The 21,697-nt window shown below is 46.5% G+C and overlaps 1 protein-coding gene across 1 annotated transcript in view; it reads left to right on the forward strand.

Annotated features, from left to right (window-relative positions):
- Positions 1-21,697, forward strand: part of LOC134345859 (rab11 family-interacting protein 1-like) — a 105,025-nt gene that overhangs the window by 77,537 nt on the left and 5,791 nt on the right. Inside the window, exons 4-5 of the mRNA XM_063047175.1 lie at positions 9,764-12,442; positions 19,915-20,095. Of these exons, the coding sequence (XP_062903245.1) occupies positions 9,764-12,442; positions 19,915-20,095 (2,860 nt within the window). The remainder of the gene's footprint in view (positions 1-9,763; positions 12,443-19,914; positions 20,096-21,697) is intronic.

The following is a 21,697-nucleotide window of genomic DNA, read 5'->3' on the forward strand; positions in this document are numbered from 1 at the left end:
AGCAAGTATGAAGAACTGGACGTCACCAGGGCCTGGCATGATCCTTGCCTGTTGGCTGAAGACACTGATAGTATTACATACACGGCTGGCAGCTCAGATAAACCAGCTGCTTGAAGCAGGCTCCCACCCTGACTGGCCAATCCAAGGAAGGACAAAACTCACAATGAAAGCTCCTCACAAAGGATCAACACCATCAAACTACTGGCCTATAACCCGCCTGTTAACATGGAAGCTCCCTCCAAGCATCATAGCCACCAAGCTGAGGGAACATGTGTGTAAATTCCTGAACCTGCTCAGAGGTTCCAAGCATCAACTACTGGTAGACAAAGCATTCATGCAAACTCAAAGACCGGGCAAACAAACCTAAACACAGCCTGGCTCGAGTACCAGAATGCATATGACTCAGTGCCCTACATGTGGATCTTGGAATGCCTGCCTCTGTACAAGGTCAACAAGACATTAAGGACCTTCATCAAGAACTCAATGGGCTGTTGCAGGACAATGCTAGAAGTAAACTCCAAGCTAATAGCACGAGTGACCATCAGATGTGGAATGTACTATCCCCACTGCTGGAAGTGGCAGGGCAGAGGGACAGCACAGAGGCACTGCTCATGGCTGCACAAGAACAGGTGCTGAGCACACGAGCAATAGAAGCAGGGGTCTATCACCCCAGACAAAACCCAAGAGATATTCTGGGCAAGGAATCCAGCAGGTAGTAGCAGGGTGCAAGATGCAGGCAGGAACAACGTACACTGAACAGCACAACCAAGTTGCAGGAATTGTGTACGGGAACATATATGCTGAGTACGGATTGGACACTCCAAGTCCAAATGGGAAACACACAAGAAGGTCGTAGAGAATGACAGAGCTAAGATCCCTTGGGACTTCCAAATACAGACTGGTAAGCAGGTACTGGCCGACCAACCAGACATAGTAATACTGGACAAGGAACGGAAGAAGATAGAGGTGGCTGAGCCTGCGTCCCTCTGCAGCATCTTGCGGTCCTGTGCATTGGAACCTCAAAGCAGTCTTGATGCAGCCAGTCAGAATGCTCTTCATGGTACATTTGTGTAGAAATTGCTAGAATATTTGATGATGCTTCAAATCATTTCCACTACAGCGCGTGCTTTTAAGGTTAGAGGATGAAACTTTAAGGGCAGCATGAGGGGTGAGATTTTTACCCAGAGAGGTAGGTGACTGGAATGGGTTACCAGGGGTAAGAGTGGAAGTGGGCAGTGTCGTGGTGTTTAAGAAGCTGTTAGATGGGCAGATGATGATGAAGGGAACAGAGGGAAATGGATGAAGAACTGTAGTCTGTTTTCAGGAAGTTCTCCCTTTTCCTACCTATGTTGTTGGTATCAATATGTACCACAACCTCTGGCTATTCACCTTCCGGGTCATTTAATTTCATTCAGCTCCTATTGTAATTTTTACTTATTGTATTGTACTGCTGCTCCACAATAACAAATGACATGACACATGCCTGATTCTGATCCTTACAGTTTGACTGAACCATTGGCTCATTGATAGGAGTTCGGAAATTCCGTTGAATGCAGAATAGTCCAGATTAACTCAAGATTCTGCAGATTTTGGAAACCAAGAATAATACACACAAAATACCAGAGAAACTCCACAGGTCAGGCAGCATCTACAGAAAGGAACAAGCAGTCGTCAATTGAGGTGAAAAACGGGGTACGATTTAGGTTCTCTTCCGCACCGGACACAGCGATTCAGTTTGATAGGTTGGTTGAGAATCTCAGAAGCAGAGGTGGAGGTGTATGCCTCCTGATCAATTCCTCATGGTGTACTAATGTGTCGGTGACGTCCCAATTTTGCTCACCAGACCTGGAATATCTTGCAATTAAGTGCTGTCCACTTTACCTGCAGCGAGAGATTTCAACAACTATTTTTGTGGCGGTGAACATTCCACCTCAGGCCAATGTTAAACAGGCTCTGAATAATCTCAGCAATGGGATCAACGTGCATGAAACAGCACACCTGGACGCCTTCACCATCATTTAGGGGGATTTTAACCAAGCCAGCTTGAACAAGTCATTAAATAATTATCATTAACAAATCATGTAGTACCAGAGGAAGCAACACACTGGACCACTACTACACCACCTATCAAGAGTGTCTACCGTGCTATTCCACACCCTCACTTCGGAAAGTCTGATCACCTGGCTGTACTTCTACCCCCTGAGTATAGGCAGAGACTGAAGACTGCAGCACCAGTAGTGAGGACCAAGAAGATTCGGACAAGGGAAGCACAGGAGTGCCTACAGGACTGCTCTGGATTAGACTGTATTCAGGGATTCATCTTCGAACCTGGATGTGTATGCTGCAGTTGTTATTGGCTTCATTAAAACCTGTGTGGATGAGTGTGTGCCTACAAAGACTTACTGTACATTACCAAACCAAAAGCCGTGGATGAACCAGGAGGTACGTCATCTGCTGAAGGGTAGATTTGTGGCATTCAAGTCTTGATGACCCAGGTCTGTACCAGAAAACCAAGTATGACTTGCGGAGGGCTATTTCAAGAGTGAAGAAACAATTCCGAGTAAGGTTGGAGGTGACATTGGATGTATGTCAACTCTGGCAAGGTTTGCAGGACATTACATCCTACAAAGTTAAACCCAATAGCATGAATGCCAGCAATGCTTCATCACCAGATGAACTCAATGCCTTCTATGCCCGCTTTGAAAGAGAGAGTATAATTGCAGCTGTGAAGATCCCTGCTGCACCTGATGACCATGTGATCTCTATCTTGGAGGCTGATGTCAGGCTGTCTTTAAGGAGGGTGAACCCTTGCAAGGCATCAGGTCCCAATGGAGTACCTGATAGGCTCTGAAAACTTGTGCCTTCCAACTGGTGGGAGAATTCGAGGACATTTTCAATCTCTTATTGCTACAGTCGGAAGTTCCCACTTGCTTCAAAAAGGCAACGATTTTTGCCCAAGAAGATTTTTGCCCAGTGCCCAAGAAGAGCAGGGTGAGCTGCCTTAATGACTGTCGTCCAGTAGCACTCACATCTAAGGTGATGAAAAGCTTCGAGAGGTTGGTCATTGCTAGAATCAACTCCTGCCTCAACAACGACCAGGACCCATTGCAGTTTGCCTGTTGCTACAATAGGTCAACGGCAGATGCTATCACACAGCCTTAGACCACCTGGACAACACAAACACCTATGTCAGGATGCTGTTCATCAACTATAGCTCAGCATTTAACACCATCATTCCCACAATCCTGATTGATAAGTTACAGAACCTGGACCTCTGTACCTCCCTCTGCAATTGGATCCTCGACTTCCTAACTGGAAAACCACAATCTGTGGAGATTGGTGACAATATCTCCTCCTCGCTGACAATCAACACTGACAAGCCTCAGTAGGGTGTGCTTATCCCACTACCTCACTCTTGCTGTATGCATGATTGTGTGACTAGGCATAGCTCAAATACCATTTATAAATTTGCTGATGATACAACCATTGTTGGCAGAATCTCAGATGGAGACAAGAGGGCGTACAGGAGTGAGATATACCAGCTGGTTGAGTGATATTGCAACAATGGCCTTGCACTGAACGTCAGCAAGACCAAAGAACTGATAGTGGACTTCAGAAAGTATAGGATGAGGGAACACAAATCAATCCTTATAGAGGAATTAGAAGTGGAGAGAGTGAATAATTTCAAGTTCCCTGGTGTCAAGATCTCTGAGGATGTAACCTGATCCCAACATATTGATGCAGCTATAAAGAAGGCAAGGCAGTGGCTATATTTCATTAGGAGTCTGAAGAGATTTGGTTTGTCACCAAAGACACTCAAAAACTTCTCCAGAGGTACTGTGGAGATCATTCTGACTGGCTGCATCACTGTCTGGTATGGGGGGGGCGGGGGGGGGCTACTGCACAGGATGGAAAGAAGCTGCAGAGGGTTATAAATGTAGTGGGCTCCATCTTGGGTACCAGCCTACAAAGTACCCAGGACATCTTTAGGAAGCAGTGTCTCAGAAAGGTGAAGAACCTCCAGCACCCAGGGCATGCCCTTTTCTCACTGTTACCATCAGGTAGGAGGTACAGAAGCCTGAAGGCACATACTCAGCGATTCAGGAACAGCTTCTACCCCTCTGCCATCTGATCCCTAAGTGGACATTGAACTCATGAATAATACATCACTTTTATTATTTCTGTTTTTGCACTATTTTTAATTTAACTATTTAATACATATGCACCTACTGTTATTGATTTACTTGTTTAGTTTTTTCTGTATTACATGTATTTCATTGAACTGTTGCTACTAAGCTAACGAATTTCACAACACATGCCAGTGATAATAAACCTGATTCTGATTATGAGAACCTTTATCAGGACTGTTGAAAGGTCTCGGCCCAAAATGTTAACTGTTTATTCCTGCCCATAGGTGTTGCCTGACCGGGTGAGTGCCTCTGGCATTTTGTGTTTGTTGCCATCAAATAGTACAGTACAGGCTCTTTGGCCCACAACACTGTGCCGACCCTCTTGAAAACCTCAATCAAGTCACCTCTTATCCTCCTTCGCTCCACAGAGAAAAACCCTAGTTCACTCCACCTGTTCTCCTAAGACGTGCATGACAAAGGATAGAAGAGGATTTATTTACGCTCAGTTCTCCGGGTTTTGGAGGGACTGGTGAGATTCATGTGGGTCCTGCAGACTCACCCACACGTGAGGTAGATGGATCTGGGGGGATGGTGTGGGCGCTTGTGATTTTTCCGTCGTTTATGTAGGAATTTTTCATGGTCCACAGCAAATGCAATGTTAGCATTCATTTTTAGTGGATTAGAATTTAAAAGTAAAGATGTAATGCTGAGGCTTTCTAAGGCATTGGTCAGACTGCACTTAGAGGATCGTGAGCAGTTTTGGACCCGTTATCTAAGAAGAGATGTGCTGGCATTGGAGAGGGTCCAGAGAAGGTTCAGGAAAATTGTTCCAGAACTGAAAGTGTTAACACACAAGGAGCACTTGATAGCTCGGGGCCTATACTTGCTGGAGGTAGGTGGAGATGAGTCCATGGCCAGATCAGCCATGATCTTATTGGATGGCAGAGCAGGCTCGACGGGCCAGATGGCTGACTCCTGCTCCTGTTTCTTATGTTCTTGCATTCTTATGACAGTGGATATGCAGAGGTATCCAATAGTGGGAGAGTCTTGGACCAATCAGCACATTCTCAGAATAGAGGGACGGTCAGTTAGAACAGAGATGAGGAAGTATTTTGTTTTAGCCAGAGATGGTGAATCTGAGGAATTCATTACCACAGACGGCTGTGGAGGCCAAGTCATTGGGTGTATTTAAAGCAGAGTTTGATAGGTTTTTGATTAGTGGGGGCGTCAAAGGTTATGAGGAGAAGGTAGAAGAATGGGGTTGAGAGGGATAACAAATTAGCCATAATGGAATGGTGGATCAGACTCGAAGGGCTGAAAGGTTTAATTCTGCTCCCATGTCTTTTGGTTTTATGGTCTCCGAGATCTTCTGCGCTATCCAGAATGTTCCTCCTCCGCTTTGAGTGAGCGAGGAATCTCGAGAATTCACTGGGAATGTGGCATTTTTTCCCAACTATCCTTGAATCTTTTCCTCTGTCAGCCTAGAAGTCTCTTTCCTGGGAAGAGCTCAGCAGCCAGCTTCAAGAGTCGAGCTTGTGAATAACGTGGCCTCCCAATGGGGCGTAGCGGAGAATGCAGCCCCCGTCCATTATGGAAACCAGCCTCCCTTCCATGGACTCTGTCCAACATCCCACTGCCTCAGCAAAGCACCCAACATTCTCCCCCCTTCCTCAGGCAGTAACTACGAAAATTTGAGTGCACACCCCTCCTTGTTCAACAGACGGCTTCCATCCCACTGTTATCAGACACTTGAGTGACCTTCTTGTGTACTAAAGATGAACTGATCACTTAAGCTACCTTGCGATGGCTATTGCACCTCGCTTTCCTACCTGCACTGCATTTCCTCTGTAACTGTGACACTATATTCTGCAAGCCACCCTCAGGATGGAGGGGCAACACCTTGCCTTCTATTTGGGTACCCTCTAACCTGATAGCATGAATACTGATTTCTCCTTCCACTAAAAAAAATTATACCCCTCCCCTCTTCTTTCATTTCCCATTCTGGCCTCTTACCTCCCCCTGGGTCCCCTCCTCCTTCCCTTTCTCCCACAGTCCACTCTCCTCTCCTATCAGATTCCTTCCTCTCCAGCCCTTTACCTTTCCTACCCACTCGGCTCCACCTATCAACTTCCAGCGAGCCCTCTTAACCCCTTCCCCAACCTTTTTATTCTGGCGGCTTTCCAGTCGTGAAGAAGGGTATCAGCCTGAAACGCTGATTGTTTATTCATTTCCATAGATACTGGCTGACCTGCTGAGTTCCTCCAGCATTGTGTGTGTGTTGCTCTGCATTTCCAGCATCTGCAGACTTGTTTGTGTTTATGGACTACAGTGAGATACCAAGGTAATCTTGAGGAACTCAGCAGGTCAGGTAGGATCTATGGAGGGGAATAAACTGTTGACGTTTGGGGTCAAGACCCTTCACTAGCACTGTCAGCAGGAGACCTGATGAAAGGTTTCAGCTGGAAATGTCGACTGTTTTGCCTGACCTGCTGAGTTCCTCGGGCATTTTTGCGTGTATTGCTCTGGATTTCCAGCATCTGCAGAATCTCTTGTGTTTCTGATGCTGTAAGCTGTTTTGCTTTCCTTTTCCGCTCCCTCAATTTACTTACAAACAAGAGAAAATCTGCAGGTGTGGAAATCCGAGGAACACACAAAAAATGCTGGAGGAACCCAGCAGGCCAGGCAGTATATATAGAAAAGAGTACAGTCGACATTTCAGGCAATCTGTCTGGCATGCAAACAAAAACTTTTCACTGCTTGTGATATCAATAAACCAATTACCATGGGTTTAGAAGATTTTGAAACTGTGGCATTTGTGGAATTCAATGCCACGAACTCCTGTGGAGGCCAAGTCATTGGTATGTTTAAAGCAGAGTTTGATAGGTTTTCAATTAGTAAGGGTGTCAAAGATTACACGGAGAGGTAGGGGATTGAGGCTGAGGGGGATAATAAATCCCTCTCAGCATGGCACGCTAGCATAGTGGTTAGCACAAAGCTTTACAGTGCGGTCAACCCAGGTTCAATTCCCACCACTGCCTGTAAGAGATTTGGACGTTCTCCCCATATCCGCGCGGGTTTCCTCTGGGTGCTCCGGTTTCCTCCCACAGTCCAAAGACTTACCGGTTGGTAGGCTAATTGGTCATTGTAAATTGCCCTGTGTTGGGCTAAGATTAAATTGACGGATTGCTGGGTCATGTGGCTCGAAGGGCTGGAAGGGCCTGTTCCACACTATATCTCAATAAATAAATAATAAAATCAGCCATAATCGAATGGCAGAACAGACTTGGTGGGCCAAATAGCCTATTTCTGTTCCTATATCCTTATGGTCTTATGGTCTACAGTATTTTGAAGCAACAGTAGTTTGTCTCAGATATGGTAATTCCTCCATCTGGAAAAGCCAGGAGGTTCGCATGGAGTTCTGGGTCACACCATTACAGAAAGGGTATAAAGGTTCTGGAGAGGGTGCAGAAGAGGTTCACCAGGATGCTGCCTGGATTAGAGAGTAGAAGTGATAACAAGAGGTTGGATAACCTTTGACTGTTCTCTTGAGTGCACTGGCGGTTGAGGGGAGACCAGATAGAACCTTAAAGAGGTTTTCAAAACTTATGAGAGGGTAGACAAACAGAATCTTTTCCCCAGGGTAGAATGAGAATCAGAATCTGGTTTAATGCCACCAGTATATGTTGTGCAATTTGTTAAACACCAAATGGCAAACACCAGAGGACATGCTTTTAAGGTTAGATGGGGGAAGCCTTAAAGGCATTTTTTTTTACATAGAGAGTGACAGGTCCCTGGAATGTGTTACCAGGGTAATATTGGTGGAGTTTATCAGGCTTTTAAACACGTGACTCTGAAGGGAATGGAGGGATATGGATGATAGATGGGAGGAGGGCATTCAGTTTAAATTGGCATCAAGATCGGCACAATGTTGGGGGCTGAAGAGCCTCTCCTCTACTGTATCGTCCTGTGCTCATTGTTGCGGTCTATGTTTGAGGTCGTTCATTCATTATGTACCATGTCATATGACGTGGGCAATCACTGTCTTTCCATGACCATGATTGTTCTTGGCAAATTTTTCTACAGAAGTGGTTTGCCATTGCCTTCTTCTGGGCAGTGTCTTTGCAAGACGAGTGACCCCCGCCATGATCAACACTCTTCAGAGATTGTCAGCCTGGCGTCAGTGGTTGCATATCCAGGACTAGCTGCTCGTACAACCATCCACCACCTGCTCCCATGGCCTCACATAAACATTTATGTGAATGCTGTGGTTTGTTGGTGAGGCATACAACAAAAGAAAACAATATTCAACTATTGGAGAAAATATATATAGGCATCCGTTAGTCTCATGAGACCATAGACTTGCACCTTGGAAGGTTTCCAGGACGCATGCCCGGGCAAGGTTGTATGGAAGACCAGCAGTTGCCCATGCTGCAAGTCTCCCCTCTCCACACCACCGATGTTGTCCAAGGGAAGGGCATTAGGACCCATACAGCTTGGCACCAATGTCATCACAGAGCACTGTGTGATTAAGTGCCTTGCTCAAGGACACAACACGCTGCCTCAGCCAAGGCTCGAACTCACGACCTTCAAATCACTAGACGAACACCTTAACCACTTGGCCACGCGCCAACACTTATAGAAAATAAGGAATTATATATAATAATATATCTATTGAAAATTGAAATGGCCTTGACAGAGTGGATGTGGAGAACATGTTTCCTATAGTGACGGAATCTAGAACCAGAGGGCATAGCCTCCAGTTCAAAGGAAGTTCCTTTAGAACAGAGATGAGGAGGAATATCTTAAGCATGGGGTGGTGATTCTGTGAGATTCATTGCCACAGACGGCTGTGGATGCCTAGTCACTGGGTATATTTAAAGTGGAGTTTGATACGTCAGGGTGTTACAGGCTATGGGACAAAGGTAGGAGAATGGGGTTGAAAGAGGTAATAAGAAAGCTGGAGCAGTCTCGATGGGCCAAATGGCCTAATTCTCCCTCTATGATGGTGGTGTGGTCTAAAAGTGAAGGAGAACAGACATGGAATAAAATGTACACAAATACAGAAATGTCAGCATTCATTTAAAATGTAAACAGCATTATAAAAATGGTTTAAAGAGTTTACGTTCCAGTGCAGCGATTACAAACGTAGCTGTAAAAATTGGGGTGCCAAAGGGAGCAGTTTTAAGAACAAAGACTGTTCTTGGGTATTTCACTGCCAAATTCTTTAACAGAAAGTTATTAGAATTGTGATTGTCTGGAAAGAAAGGTTGAAATATGACTGTTGTGTTTGGCCCTAACGCAGTACTAACCAGGAGGACTCTTCTGTCTTCCCTCTACAGCCTGGAAGTGTCTCCTGTGGTAGAAACCAGTTCCGATTCTCCCTCGTTCTCTCCTTGCTTCCCAATGCATCCTCCTCCTGAGCCTCTCCTCCTTCCAACTCCTCCTCAGTTATCCACCCACCCTGACTCTCCGTCTAACACTAATCCGTTCGCGACTGCGGAGGTAGGGCCTGTGCCGTCCTCAAAGCCAGCTACAAACCCTTTCTTCAGTTCTCTGCAGAGTAACCCATTCTTTCAGGACCTCTTAGCTGACCAGATATTAAAGTCTCCTCCATTCACGTCCTCTCTCTCCAGTTTAAACTTTGGAGCTCAAGAGATGTCCGACGCATCGATGCCTTCTCCAAGCACCGCCGGGTCCATTGGAAGAGGCTGGTCGGCCGTTGAAGCATCTGCAGCAGAAGAATTGATTCCTCCTCCATCTACACCGGCATCCGCTGCGGCCACAGCAAGTGCAAGCTGCGTTCACGTACTGGACCCATCAGCTATGTCCAGTCCACCAGTAGTCCCAGACATAGCCAAGCAGTCTGCTGCCTTCCTTTCCCCAGGACTTGATGCTGAGGTCAAAGATCAAGAAGTGCTCTCACAATGGATCCCCACGAGTGCTGTGCCAGTGGGCGACTCAAGTGTTCAAGTGGCTTCTACTGTGCCAAGGGAAATTAAAGCAGCAAGTCCGGAGGAAGGTGATTGCTCCTCTACATTGGTGCAAAGGGCTGAACTTAATGTTAAAATGAGTCCTGTGGTTGCCCAAGTCCACGCCTGGCCCAAAAGTGGCAGCTGTCCGATGAACTTGTCTGGCTTAAGGACTGAGGATGATGAGTCCTCAAATGTGATTGGGGACAATGAAGCTACAGTGGATGCAGATTTGAAAACCCATTCTGTATTGAATGCTTTACCGCCAGCCGTGCCTCCCATGATGCAAAACAGCACCTTTGGTGACAAGGGCCTCGAAACGAAAGCCAGCCTCGATTCCCTCACAGCGCATCTTGAAGAGATTCCGGGTGAACGACCTGGACAGAGTGATGCAGATATGTCTTCAGTCCGGCCGGAGGGGGGCAGAAGTGTGAGCGACACGGCCAGCGAGGCTGAAAGTGAGCTGCAGGTCGTACCCACATCCCCGGACAAAGCCCGAGGTGACGTGTGCCCAGATTCTCCACCTGTTTTGTTTGACAGAGTTGGTGTAGGGTGTGAGGGTGGACTAGAAGGTAGATCGCAGGACGCAGCCGTGCCCCATGAGGAGCAACCCCAGCTCAGTGCGGATCAAAGGAACGTCATTCCTCACCTGACTGGCCCACCGCCCCCGAAGCCACCCAGGTTGCTCGTGTATACCAGCCAGGCCGAGGGGGACGGGGACAGGCCCGGCATGCCGGAAGATCGACGGGAGATAATGATGCCGTTTGGCTGTGTGGCAACAGCTCTGCAGTTATCAGAGCAACAGGTGGACCGAGGGTTCGAACAAAGGGCCTCCCTTGTGGTCTCCAGCCCAGCTGCTGATGAGGTAAATCCTGAAAGGACTGACTCTTCCTCCACACCGTCTGACGCTGAGGAACCAGTTAGACCATCAAATGAGGTGGTAACCAAGGGGAAGACCTCTTGTGGGACCTTTGAGCTGAGCCTAAATGAAGGCACAGGGTTTGAGCACTACAAGACCTGCCTTTCGAAACTCTCTGCAGAGGGAATAGACGTGTCAAGTGGCAGTGACGGAAGTTCAAACAAATGGGATGTTTTTCAGCAAACTCCATCTTTGGGGCTAATTGAAGTCCACCAGGCATGTCAACTTGTCAAAATACAGCCGGCTGCGTTGAAAACAACTGCTGGTGTAAACTCAGAGGAGACTGTTTCAGTGGTCGAGGAGAGTCTGCTGACAGGTCTGGAGAGACGGGAGACACTTCCTGAAAGGCAGAGCGGCATGGCCTGGCCTGATCAGACTGACCATTCGGAGCAGGTTTTCCTCTCGGCCATCGAGGGTCTGACGGGCACGTCTGATCCCCCACTAAATGAGCGCGAGGCAAGCAGGGAGGAGTTCTCCGGAGAGCTAAAGACTCAGGTGGATGATGGCACGGGGAAGGAAGGGGAGCCTTCTGCGCAGAGGAACTCGATGGCAGTGCTCACCATGAAAATGGAGAGGGGATGCCAGCAGGACGAGGCTGCGAGTCTCGAGGCCGGGATCGGCCCTTCACTGTGCAGTGAGCCATTAACAGCTGGGATGGAAATGGAGCAGCACATTGGGGGAGTAACATGTGTGTTGGAGCCCTGTGCCGGGGGAGAGGATTCTGCGTTGAAGCAGTCCGGAGAGGGAGAGGAACTTACCTTGGAACGGCCTGCTAGGGGAGAACAATTTGCCTCGGGACAGTGGCCCAAGGGAGGGGAGCTCTTGTTGGGGCAGCGAGGCAGTGAAGAAGAACTTGTTTCACAACAGCAGCCCGGGGAAGAGGAACCCTTCGTGGCAGAGAATTTCCCCACTGCTTCATGCCCACCTTTGACCATAAAACCGAACCAAGGACGGGTAACAGGAAAGGCAGGCATCTTGCCACACGGCGGTGATCTGTCTGCCGACGACACTGACGTTCAAGCCTTTAATGGCCAGAAGCCCGAGGTGCAGGGGGATTCCTCAGCCGGATCCGTCAGACTTTCCGCTGGCAGTGAGACCTCCTTCGAGGAGGGGCGAAGCTTCAAGGACCTTCACCTCCAGTCCGCGCCACCCCCGCTGCATGCCACTAACCTCACTGTAGAGCGGACGGGACCTCCTGCACGAAGTAACAAGCCTGTGGCCTTCTCCACTCCTCACCCCGTGGCCGTCACTAACCCTAGAGTAACCGACCTACCCTCCCCCATCCTGCCCCCCTCCAACGGTGCCCTGCCCCCCGGGGCCACCCAACGCTCGCTGCAGTCCGGTGGTTCGAACGTGGCGCCGCTCACGGTTTTACCTCGGGAGACACGGCCAGCTGAGATACCCTTCCCGCAGCAGCGGATCAGGTGAGCACCAGCCGATTAAGATGCACCATTGCGAGACCGATGTGCTCTTCTCAGCTGGGAGGGTGTTAATGGTGAAGGTACAACACTTTCAGCACTGAGGACTCTCATTAACTGTCACGCGCACATTGAAACATACGGTGACATGCATCGCCTGTGCGTCAGCGACCTGCACGGCCAGAGAATGTGCTGGGGGCAGCCCGCAAATGTCACCGTGCTCCCGGCGCCAACATAGCATGCCCACAACTTCCTAACCCTCGCCCTCTACGTCTTTGGAGTGTGGGAGGAAAGTCACACCGTCACGGGGAGAATGTAGCAACTGCAGTGGCAGGAATTGAACCCCAGTCTTACAGCTGGTGCTGTAGAACGTCATGCTAACTGCTACGCCATTGTGCCGCTGGGCAGGCCATTCAGCGCAAACTGTTGTGCGTTTATATGTCTGTTTATGCTAAATGTCCTCCTCCCCATTATTAACTACATCGCTCCATTCCTGTCATGTCCACGTGTCTGTATAAAAGCCTTTTAAACTCAACAGCACTGATTGCTTCCACCACTAGCCAGTAACCCACTCCAGGCACCTGTCACTCTCTGTGTGAAAATACTTGCCACTCACCTTGCCTTTCAATTTCCCCGCCCCGACCTTAAAAGCATCTCCTCTGGTGTCTGCCACCCTGGGGAAACAATTCTGACACCTTGCTGTATGTCTGCTTCTCATAACTAAAAAAGCTATGAGGTCTCCCCTCAGCCTCCAGCGCTCTAGGAGAGCATAACACAAGTTTGCCCAACGCCTCCTTACAACTCGTACACTCTAATCCAGGCAGCATCCTCGTGAATGACTCCTGCAACCTCACTACAGTCTCCAGGTCCTTCCTTTCACGGGGTGACCAGAAATGTACACAATATTCCAAATGCCCCATCCACACACTCAACAATGTAGGAACAGCTTCTTCCCCTCCGCCATCAGATCTCTGAATGGTCCATGAACCCACAAACATTACCTCATGACTTTGCTCCCTTTTTGCACCACTTGCTCATTTGTTCATTATGTGCCGTGTCGTACGTCGTGGGTGATCATGGTCTTTCCATGACCTGGATTGTCCTTGGTAAATGTTTCTACAGAAATGGTTTGCCATTGCCTTCTTCTGGGCAGTGTCTTTACAAAATGGGTGACTCCAGCCATGATCAATACACTTCAGAGATTGTCTGCCTAGCGTCAGTGGTCACATTACCAGGACTTGTGATGTGCACCGGCTGCTCACACGACCGTCCACCACCTGCTCCCACGGCTTCTGTGATGCTGATCGGGTGGGGGGGATGGGCTAAGCAGGTGCTACACCTTGCCCAAGGGTGACCTGCAGGCTAGCGGAGGGAACCATTACCATAGGCCTTATTTACTATAGTTTCTACTTCCATAGCCACGCTCAATGAATGTTGGATCTGGACTCCAAGATCCCTCCATACCGGGGTGCTATTTAGGGGCCCACCATTACCTGAAAGTGGCTGATCAGGTCCAGTCTCCTGGCTTCGGCCCCTGAAACCAGAGTGGCAGGGTGGTGTAGTGGTTAGCGTAACACTATTACAGTGCCAGCAACCTGTGATGAATTCCCGCCACTGTTTGTAAGGAGTTAGTGTGCTCTCCTTGCGACTGCATGGGTTTCCCCCAGGTGCTCCAGTTGCCTCCCATGTCCCGAAGACACCCACATTAGTACTGTGCGTTAAATGGTCACATGAGCGTAATTGGGTGATGCAGGCTCATTAGGTTGGAAGGAGGGTCTGTTACGTGCTGTATCTCTAAATAAGTAAACCTCCAGCAAGTTGGGTTTTGGACAGTGGGTGGGCTGATTAGCGATCCTTGTTCTGACAGGCGGGAAGGGTTGCAGCAAGGCTTCAGCTCTGAGGGCCGGAGTGGCGAGCGGTCGAAGATTGAGGGTGAAACGCTGTCTCGGTTTCCTCAGAGGTCTTCACGAGGTTTATTCACTGAGTTACCGGATGGAGATTAGGGACAGAAAACCTTTATGCGCCTGCAGTTGTGGAGTCAGACAGCAGTGACGTAGGCCCTTCCACCCTTTGTCTCCATGCTGACCCGTCCATTCTGTTTTTCTGTCTTGTACGTGCAAGTTGCATGTCCTACGAGAATAGGTTGAGTGAGCTAGGACTTTTCCCTTCGGAGCAAAGGATGATGAGAGCTGAAATAGAGATGTACAAGAGAACAAAAGGCATGGATAGAGTGGTCAGCCGGTGACACTTTTCTCAAGGTGGAAATGGCTAGGGTTAGGTTAGAGTTAATCAGGGTTGTGGGGTTGCTGGGGTATCATGGCTCAGGGGCGAGAGGGCCTACCCCAAGCTGTATCGGTAAATGCAATAGACCTGTGAAATGCTGCATCTTGTTGGGTGCTGGAGTGCTCTGCTGTGTGGGGTATGATGCTGCCTCCCACAGCTCTGTGATGAGGGAATTAACAGTACAGGAGTGGTGACCCTGATACTTTACAGCGCTGGCAATCTGGGTAAAATTCCACCGCTGTCAGTGAGGAGTTTGTACGTTCTCCCTGTGACCGCGTGGGTTTCCCCTGGGTGCTCTGGTTTCCTCCCACAGTCCAAACACATACGGGTTAAGTTTGGGTATGCTATGTTGGTGCTGAAACCATGGCGACGCTTACAGGCTGCCCCGGCACATCCTTGGATGCAGACGGCGCATTTCACCAATCAAGAAAAGAGAATCAACAAACACAGGGAATACCACCACCTACTTGCCAGGGTTTAGCTCCCTGTGTGTCTGCAGTCCCCAATCTGGATGGGTTAATGGTACAGGTCAGGAGGTTAATTAGCCACATGGGTATAATTGGGTGGTGTGGTCTCACTGGGACATTCGGGCCTGTTACCGTGCTGTATCGCTAATGAACTAATGTGCAACGCGACCTGCAGACCTGCCCTTACTCAGTTCCAGTTGCCCCAGTATAGGAAGGATGTCGAGGCCTTGCAGAGGGTGCAGAAAGGATTCACACCAGGATTAGAGGGCACATGCTATAAGGAGAAGTTGGACAAACTTTGGGTTGTTTTCTCTGGAGCGTCGGAGGCTGAGGGGAGATCTGATAGAGGTTTATGAGATTATGAGAAGTATAGAGTGAGTAAACAGAGAGAATCTTTTCCCCAGGGTTAAAATGTCTAAAACCAGAGGGCATGCATTTAAGGTGAGAGGGGGTAATTTTCAAAGGAGATGTGAGGGGCAAGTTTTTTTTACACACAGAGAGATGGGAGCCTGGAATACACTACCTGGGGTGGTGGTAGAAACAGAAACATTAGAAACTTTTAAGAGACATTTGGATAGGCCTATGAATGTGAGGAAAATGGAAGGATATGGACATTGTGTAGGCAGAGGAGATTAGTTTAGCTGGCCATTTGATTACTAATTTAGCTGGTTTGGCACAACACTGTGTGCTGAAGGGCCTGTTTCTGTATGGCTCTATGTACTACCTTCTCTCCTCAGCCAGTCCTCAGGTGGGTGGCAATTGTGAGCAGAACCCTGGCTGCCTGGCTTCAGGGTGCAAAGGCTAGTTGTGGGGCCCAGGGTGGATTCTTTGCTCATTAAATTAGAACTGAAATTTGATTTGTGTATTTTCTTTCAGTTTATTGGAAGTGAAGACTGTTTTTATAACAGTTTGATTCTCACCCTGTGATGGTGTAAGGGCCACTGATGTTGATATTATCATGTTGACGTTACAATAAATTGGACGAGAAACTCAGCTCACTCTAAGTTCAACTTTATTCAGCAGGTCAGGCAGCATTTATGAAAATGAATAAGCAGTCAATGTTTCAAGCTGAGATTACATATATAAGAGAGTTCTGCACAGTACTCTAATAATTTTATGTATTGTGCTGTACTGCTGCCACAAAAACAACAAATTTCATGACAAATGTGAGTGATGATAAACCTGATTCTGATCTGGGACTCTATTGTAAACTACCTGTGGGAAGGGGCAGGGAGAGGGGAATCATGGTTGGGAAAAGGGGAGGGAACAGGAAGCATCAGAGAGACATTCTGTAATGATCAATAAACCAATTGTTTGGAATCAAACGATCTTGCCTGGTGTCTCAGGGCTTTTTAAAATATATATATATATATATATATATATAATGTGTGTGTCTGTATATACATATGGATATATAGATATTGCTGTGGTGTGTTGGTCAGGGCATGACATGGAACAAAAATAACAACATTCAATGATTATACAGAATAAAGAATTATTTAAAAATAAAGTTTGAGGTTAAAGCACAGATCTAGAATAAAATGTTCATATATACACACACTATGTATTTACAGTGTAAACAGCATTATAAAAAGTGGTTTAGCATGTTATCAGTGCAGTGACTGGGATAAAAGATAGAGAATCAGAATAAGAATCAGGTTTAATATCTTTGGCACATGTCGTGAAATAAATTGTTTTGCGGTAGCAGTACTTTGCAATACATAATAAAAAATCTATAAATTGCAATAAGAAATATATATATATGCAAAAAGAGAGCCTAAAAAAAACAAAAGTGAGATAGTGTGCAATGTCCATTCAGAAATCTGATGGCAAAGGGGAAGAAGCCGTTCCTAAAATGTTGAGTGTGTGTCTTCAGGCTCCTGTACCAACTCTTTGATGAGAAAAGGGGGTGGGGGCTAACTGGAATGATTGATCAGTTTAACTGCCCGGGGGAAGAAACTTTTAAGATGGCAAGTTTGTTTTTGTTATAGAGCTTTCCAGAAGGGAGCTTTTGGAAAAAAGGGTTAGTGGCCGCAGTAATTATTCCTGCCTTTTTTTTGTCCTTGACACATAGAAATTCTGTAGTGATGTTAGACAACAGCCAATGTCCTTTCCCACTGTCCTGACAGTTCTCTGTAGTTTTTGTACTCTGTGAGAGGATGCTGCACTTAACCAGACAGTAATGGCTGATGTGACGATGCTCTCTATGATGGCAGTGTAGGATTGCAGTTTCCCAGTGGTAGGCAGGCCACCTCCTTACACTTTGTGTTGTACACACACTTTACCTCCTCACTACATTTCTCTGGGGCCTGTAACAGGTCTGTAGGATTGACAACTTACTAGACCACATTGGAAGAAAAATTAATGTTTGATCCTCGGGGAATGTCCCCAAGGAAAAATCTGGTATCACCCTGGGCAGCAAGGTCTCGTCCTGAGGGAAATCCCAGAGATTCCCTCCAGTTCCAACTGCCACGGATCTTGGTCTGATTTGGATTTGTAATGAGCTTCCTAGCATGAAGCAGGCTGTTGAGAAGACATGGTGTGTTTAATGAGAAGCAAGGTGAGTCCATGAGGGAGAAGGCTATTTGCTGATGGAATGTCTGATGCCATTAATGGCAGACCAAACCAATTAGGCTCATTGAGATGCATCTGCTGTTTTCAACAAAAATCCACATAGGTTCGGAGTCAGATTTAGTTATCACACGTACATCGAAACATACGGTGAAATGTGTCGTTTGCATTAACAACCAACACATTCAGGGATTGCTGGGGGCAGCCCACAAGTGTCCCCATGCATTCCGGGACCAACCTATCCTGCCCCAACAGCAGAGAACACCGAGAAGCAGAACATACCGTGTGACAATAGCAAATCGAGCCCTGTTCCTTGTTACGTGCACAGTCCTCCAACCCCAGAACAGATCACCTTGTCTGACCCTCGAATAGATGATATCTAGACTAACTTGTGCTTTGTACTCTTGTCTTGCAGAACTGTTCTTTCTAAATGCCTGACTTAGTTCATCTTCTGCTATTCTGAATCCTATTTTGCTTATAATTTTCCAAAATGAGTTGTGTACAATTTGATGTGTGTTAACTCTCAAACTCAGTAATTCCATAAGGAATGCAAAAATAAGGTCTTTCATGCCCGGGAATACTTCCCTCAGAAATATCTTTGCCCAATACCTTTACAAGAACATCGTTACAGGAGGGGAGATGTCAGAGGTACATTTTTTTTATACAGAGAGTGGTGGGTGTGTGGTATGCCCTGCCAGGGGTGGTGATAGAGGCAGGTACATCACGGACACTTAAGAGACTCTTAAATAAGCACATGGATGATAGAAAAATGGAGGGCTATGTAGGAGTGAAGGGTTAGATTAATTTTTAAGTAGATTAAAAGGTTGGCATGACATCGTGGGCCGAAGGGCCTGTACTACACTGTAATGTTCTATGTTCTATAGGCAGGCAAGACTGAGATTATTCAGCGAGTTAAGAAGAGAGGTGACAGAGATGTTGAAAACATTGTGGGCTCTGGATCAAATGGATAGAGAGAAACTATTCCATAGAGCAAAGGGGATAGGTAGAGCTTGTTCTGTGCTGTATCTCAATAAACAAATAAATGAATAACACTTTTAGAGCCATAGAGCTATTCAGTATGGAAACAACCGCTCTAACCATCTCTTCCGTACTGACTAAGTTGCCCAACCGACCTGCCCCTATTTGCCTACGTTTGCCTCATGGCCCTCTAGACCTTTTGTAGCCGTGTACCTGTCCAAATGACTTTTGAATGTTGCAGTCGTACCCACCTCCACCTCTCCTCCACCACTTCTTCTGATTCAAGATTCAAAATTGTTCTTCTTCAGCATACTAGGGTAAAGAAGAATGAATGAATGTTACTCTGGAAATGATGCAGCATTATAAAAACGCTAAGCATAAAGAACACTTTAAATATAAATACTTAAGATTAGATTAGTTTATGTACAAAGTCTGATTGTATGTACATAAAGACCATAGGACTCTAAGACATAGGAACAGAATTAAGCCATTCAGCTCATCGAGTCTGCTCTGCCATTCCATCATGGTTGATTTATTAACTCTCTCAACCCCATTCTCCTGCCTTCACCCCGCAGCCTTTGATGCCCTGACTAATCAAGAATCTATCAGCCTCTGCTTTAAATATACCCAATGACTTGGCCTCTACAGCCATCTGTGGCAATGAATTTCACAGATTCACCACCTTCTGGCTAAGGAAATTCCTCCTCATCTCTGTTCTAAGGTGATGCTAGACACAGGAGTCTCTGTACATAAGGTGACTGACAGGAAATGATAGAGTAGTGGTGGTTGGGCGTGTGGAGGGGTAGGTTAGTAGGTGGAGGTGTTGATCAGCCTCACTGCTTGGGGGAAGTAACTTGTTTTGAGTCTGGTGGTCCTGGCATGGATGCTACGTAGCCTCTTCATTTGATATACTCAACTCCCACCTCGTGTCAAAAAAGTTACCCCTCAAGGACCTATTAAATCTTCCCCCTCTCACTTTTGATGTGTGCCATCCAGTTTTAGAATCTCTTACCCTAGGCAAAAGACTATTCACCTTATCTACGCCCCTCATGGTTTTATAAAGCTCTACACGGTTTTCCCTCAGCCTTCTGCACTCCAGGAGATAAAATTGGACAGGTTTTCAACATGTGGAGTGCCAGCACATTTACGTGAGTGATCTCCTCTTTGTTCTCCCACTAGCCCTCACCCCGTGAAGCCAATCACTGCCACGACCCTAGAGGTGACAGAGAAGAAATCTGGCCGATCGTGTATCAGCAACACACTGTCCAGTGGACTGGAGAAACTGAAGATTGTGACCACTGCGAATAGCAGCCCTGGTAAATTTCCTGTGGCTTGGCAGGAGGATCGGGAAGAAGTAAAGGTAATTGGATGACATGAGTTTCATCCATCTTGTGTTAAATGTCAACAGCGATGAATGTGGAAAGTATACTCAGTGGTACTTCCCGTATCTAATAAAGAAACCGCTGTGTGTATGTTCATGGTCTTCTACTGCAGTAGCCCATCCACGTCGATGTTCAACATGTTGTGCATTCAGAAATTCGCTCCTGCACACCACTGTTGTATTTCAGTTACTGTCGCCTTCCTGTCACCTTGAACCAGTCCGGCCATTCACCTCTGACCTCTCTCATTAACAATCAGTCTCTCATTTTTTTGCCCGAGGAACTACTGTTCACTGGATGTTTGTTTTGTTTTTCTCACCGTTATCTGTAAACTCTAGAGCAGGGGTTCCCAACCTTTTTTATGCCATGGCCCAATACCATTAAGCAAGGTGTCCACGGATCCCAGCTTGGAAACCCCTGCTCTAGAGACTGTTGTGGATTAAATTTTCAGGAGATCAGCAGTTTCTGAGATACTCTTGTCTGGCACCAACAATCATTCCACAGTCAAAGTCACCTCGATGACATTTCTTCCCCAATCAGATGTTTGTCTGAACTGCAACTGAACCTCTTAACCACATCTGCACTTTTATACATTGAGTTGCTGCCACATGATTGGCTGATTGGATATCTGCTGTAATGAGTAGGTGTACAGGTGTACCTAATAAAGTGGCCACTGAGTATGTTTTCTGAATCAGAATCGGGTTTCATATCACCAGGATATGTTGTGAAATTTGTCAACTTAGCGACAGAGGTACAATGCATGATAATATAGAAAATACATAAATGAATTTCAGTGTGTGTGTGTGTATGTATGTAGATATCTACAATAAATATAGGCAGCCTGGAGTAAATGAGGTGCTCGAGGAATATAAAGAATGTAAAAAGAATCTTAAGAAAGAAATTAGAAAAGCTAAAAGAAGATATGAGGTTGTTTTGGCAAATAAGGTAAAAATAAATCCCAAGGGTTTCTACCGTTGTATTAATAGCAAAAGGATAGTGAGGGATAAACTTGGTCCCTTAGAGAATCAGAGTGGACAGCTATGTGTGGAGCCAAAAGAGATGGGAGAGATTTTGAACAATTTCTTTTCTTCGGTATTCATTAATGAAAAGGATATTGAATTGTGTAACGTAAGGGAAACAAGTAGGGAAGTTATGAAAACTATGATGATTAAAGAAGAGGAGGTACTGGCGATTTTAAGGCAGATAAATGTGGATAAGTCTCCAGGTCCTGACAGGATATTCCCTAGGACCTTGAGGGAAGTTAGTGTAGAAATAGCAGGGGCTCTGACAGAAATATTTCAAATGTCATTAGAAATGGCATGGTGCCAGAGGATTGGCATATTGCTCATGTTGTTTCATTGTTTAAATAGGGTTCTAAGAGTAAACCTAGCAATTATCAGCCTGTAAGTTTGACATCAATGGTGGGTAAATTAATGGAAAGTATTCTTAGAGATGGTATATATAATTATCTGGATAAACAGAGTCTGATTAGGAACAGCCAACATGGATTTGTGCGTGGAAGTTCATGTTTGACAAATCTTATTGAATTTTTTGAAGAGGTTACTAGGAAAATTGATGAGGGT

Source organism: Mobula hypostoma, chromosome 4 (genome assembly GCF_963921235.1).
Source record: "Mobula hypostoma chromosome 4, sMobHyp1.1, whole genome shotgun sequence".
Taxonomy (NCBI): domain Eukaryota; kingdom Metazoa; phylum Chordata; class Chondrichthyes; order Myliobatiformes; family Myliobatidae; genus Mobula; species Mobula hypostoma.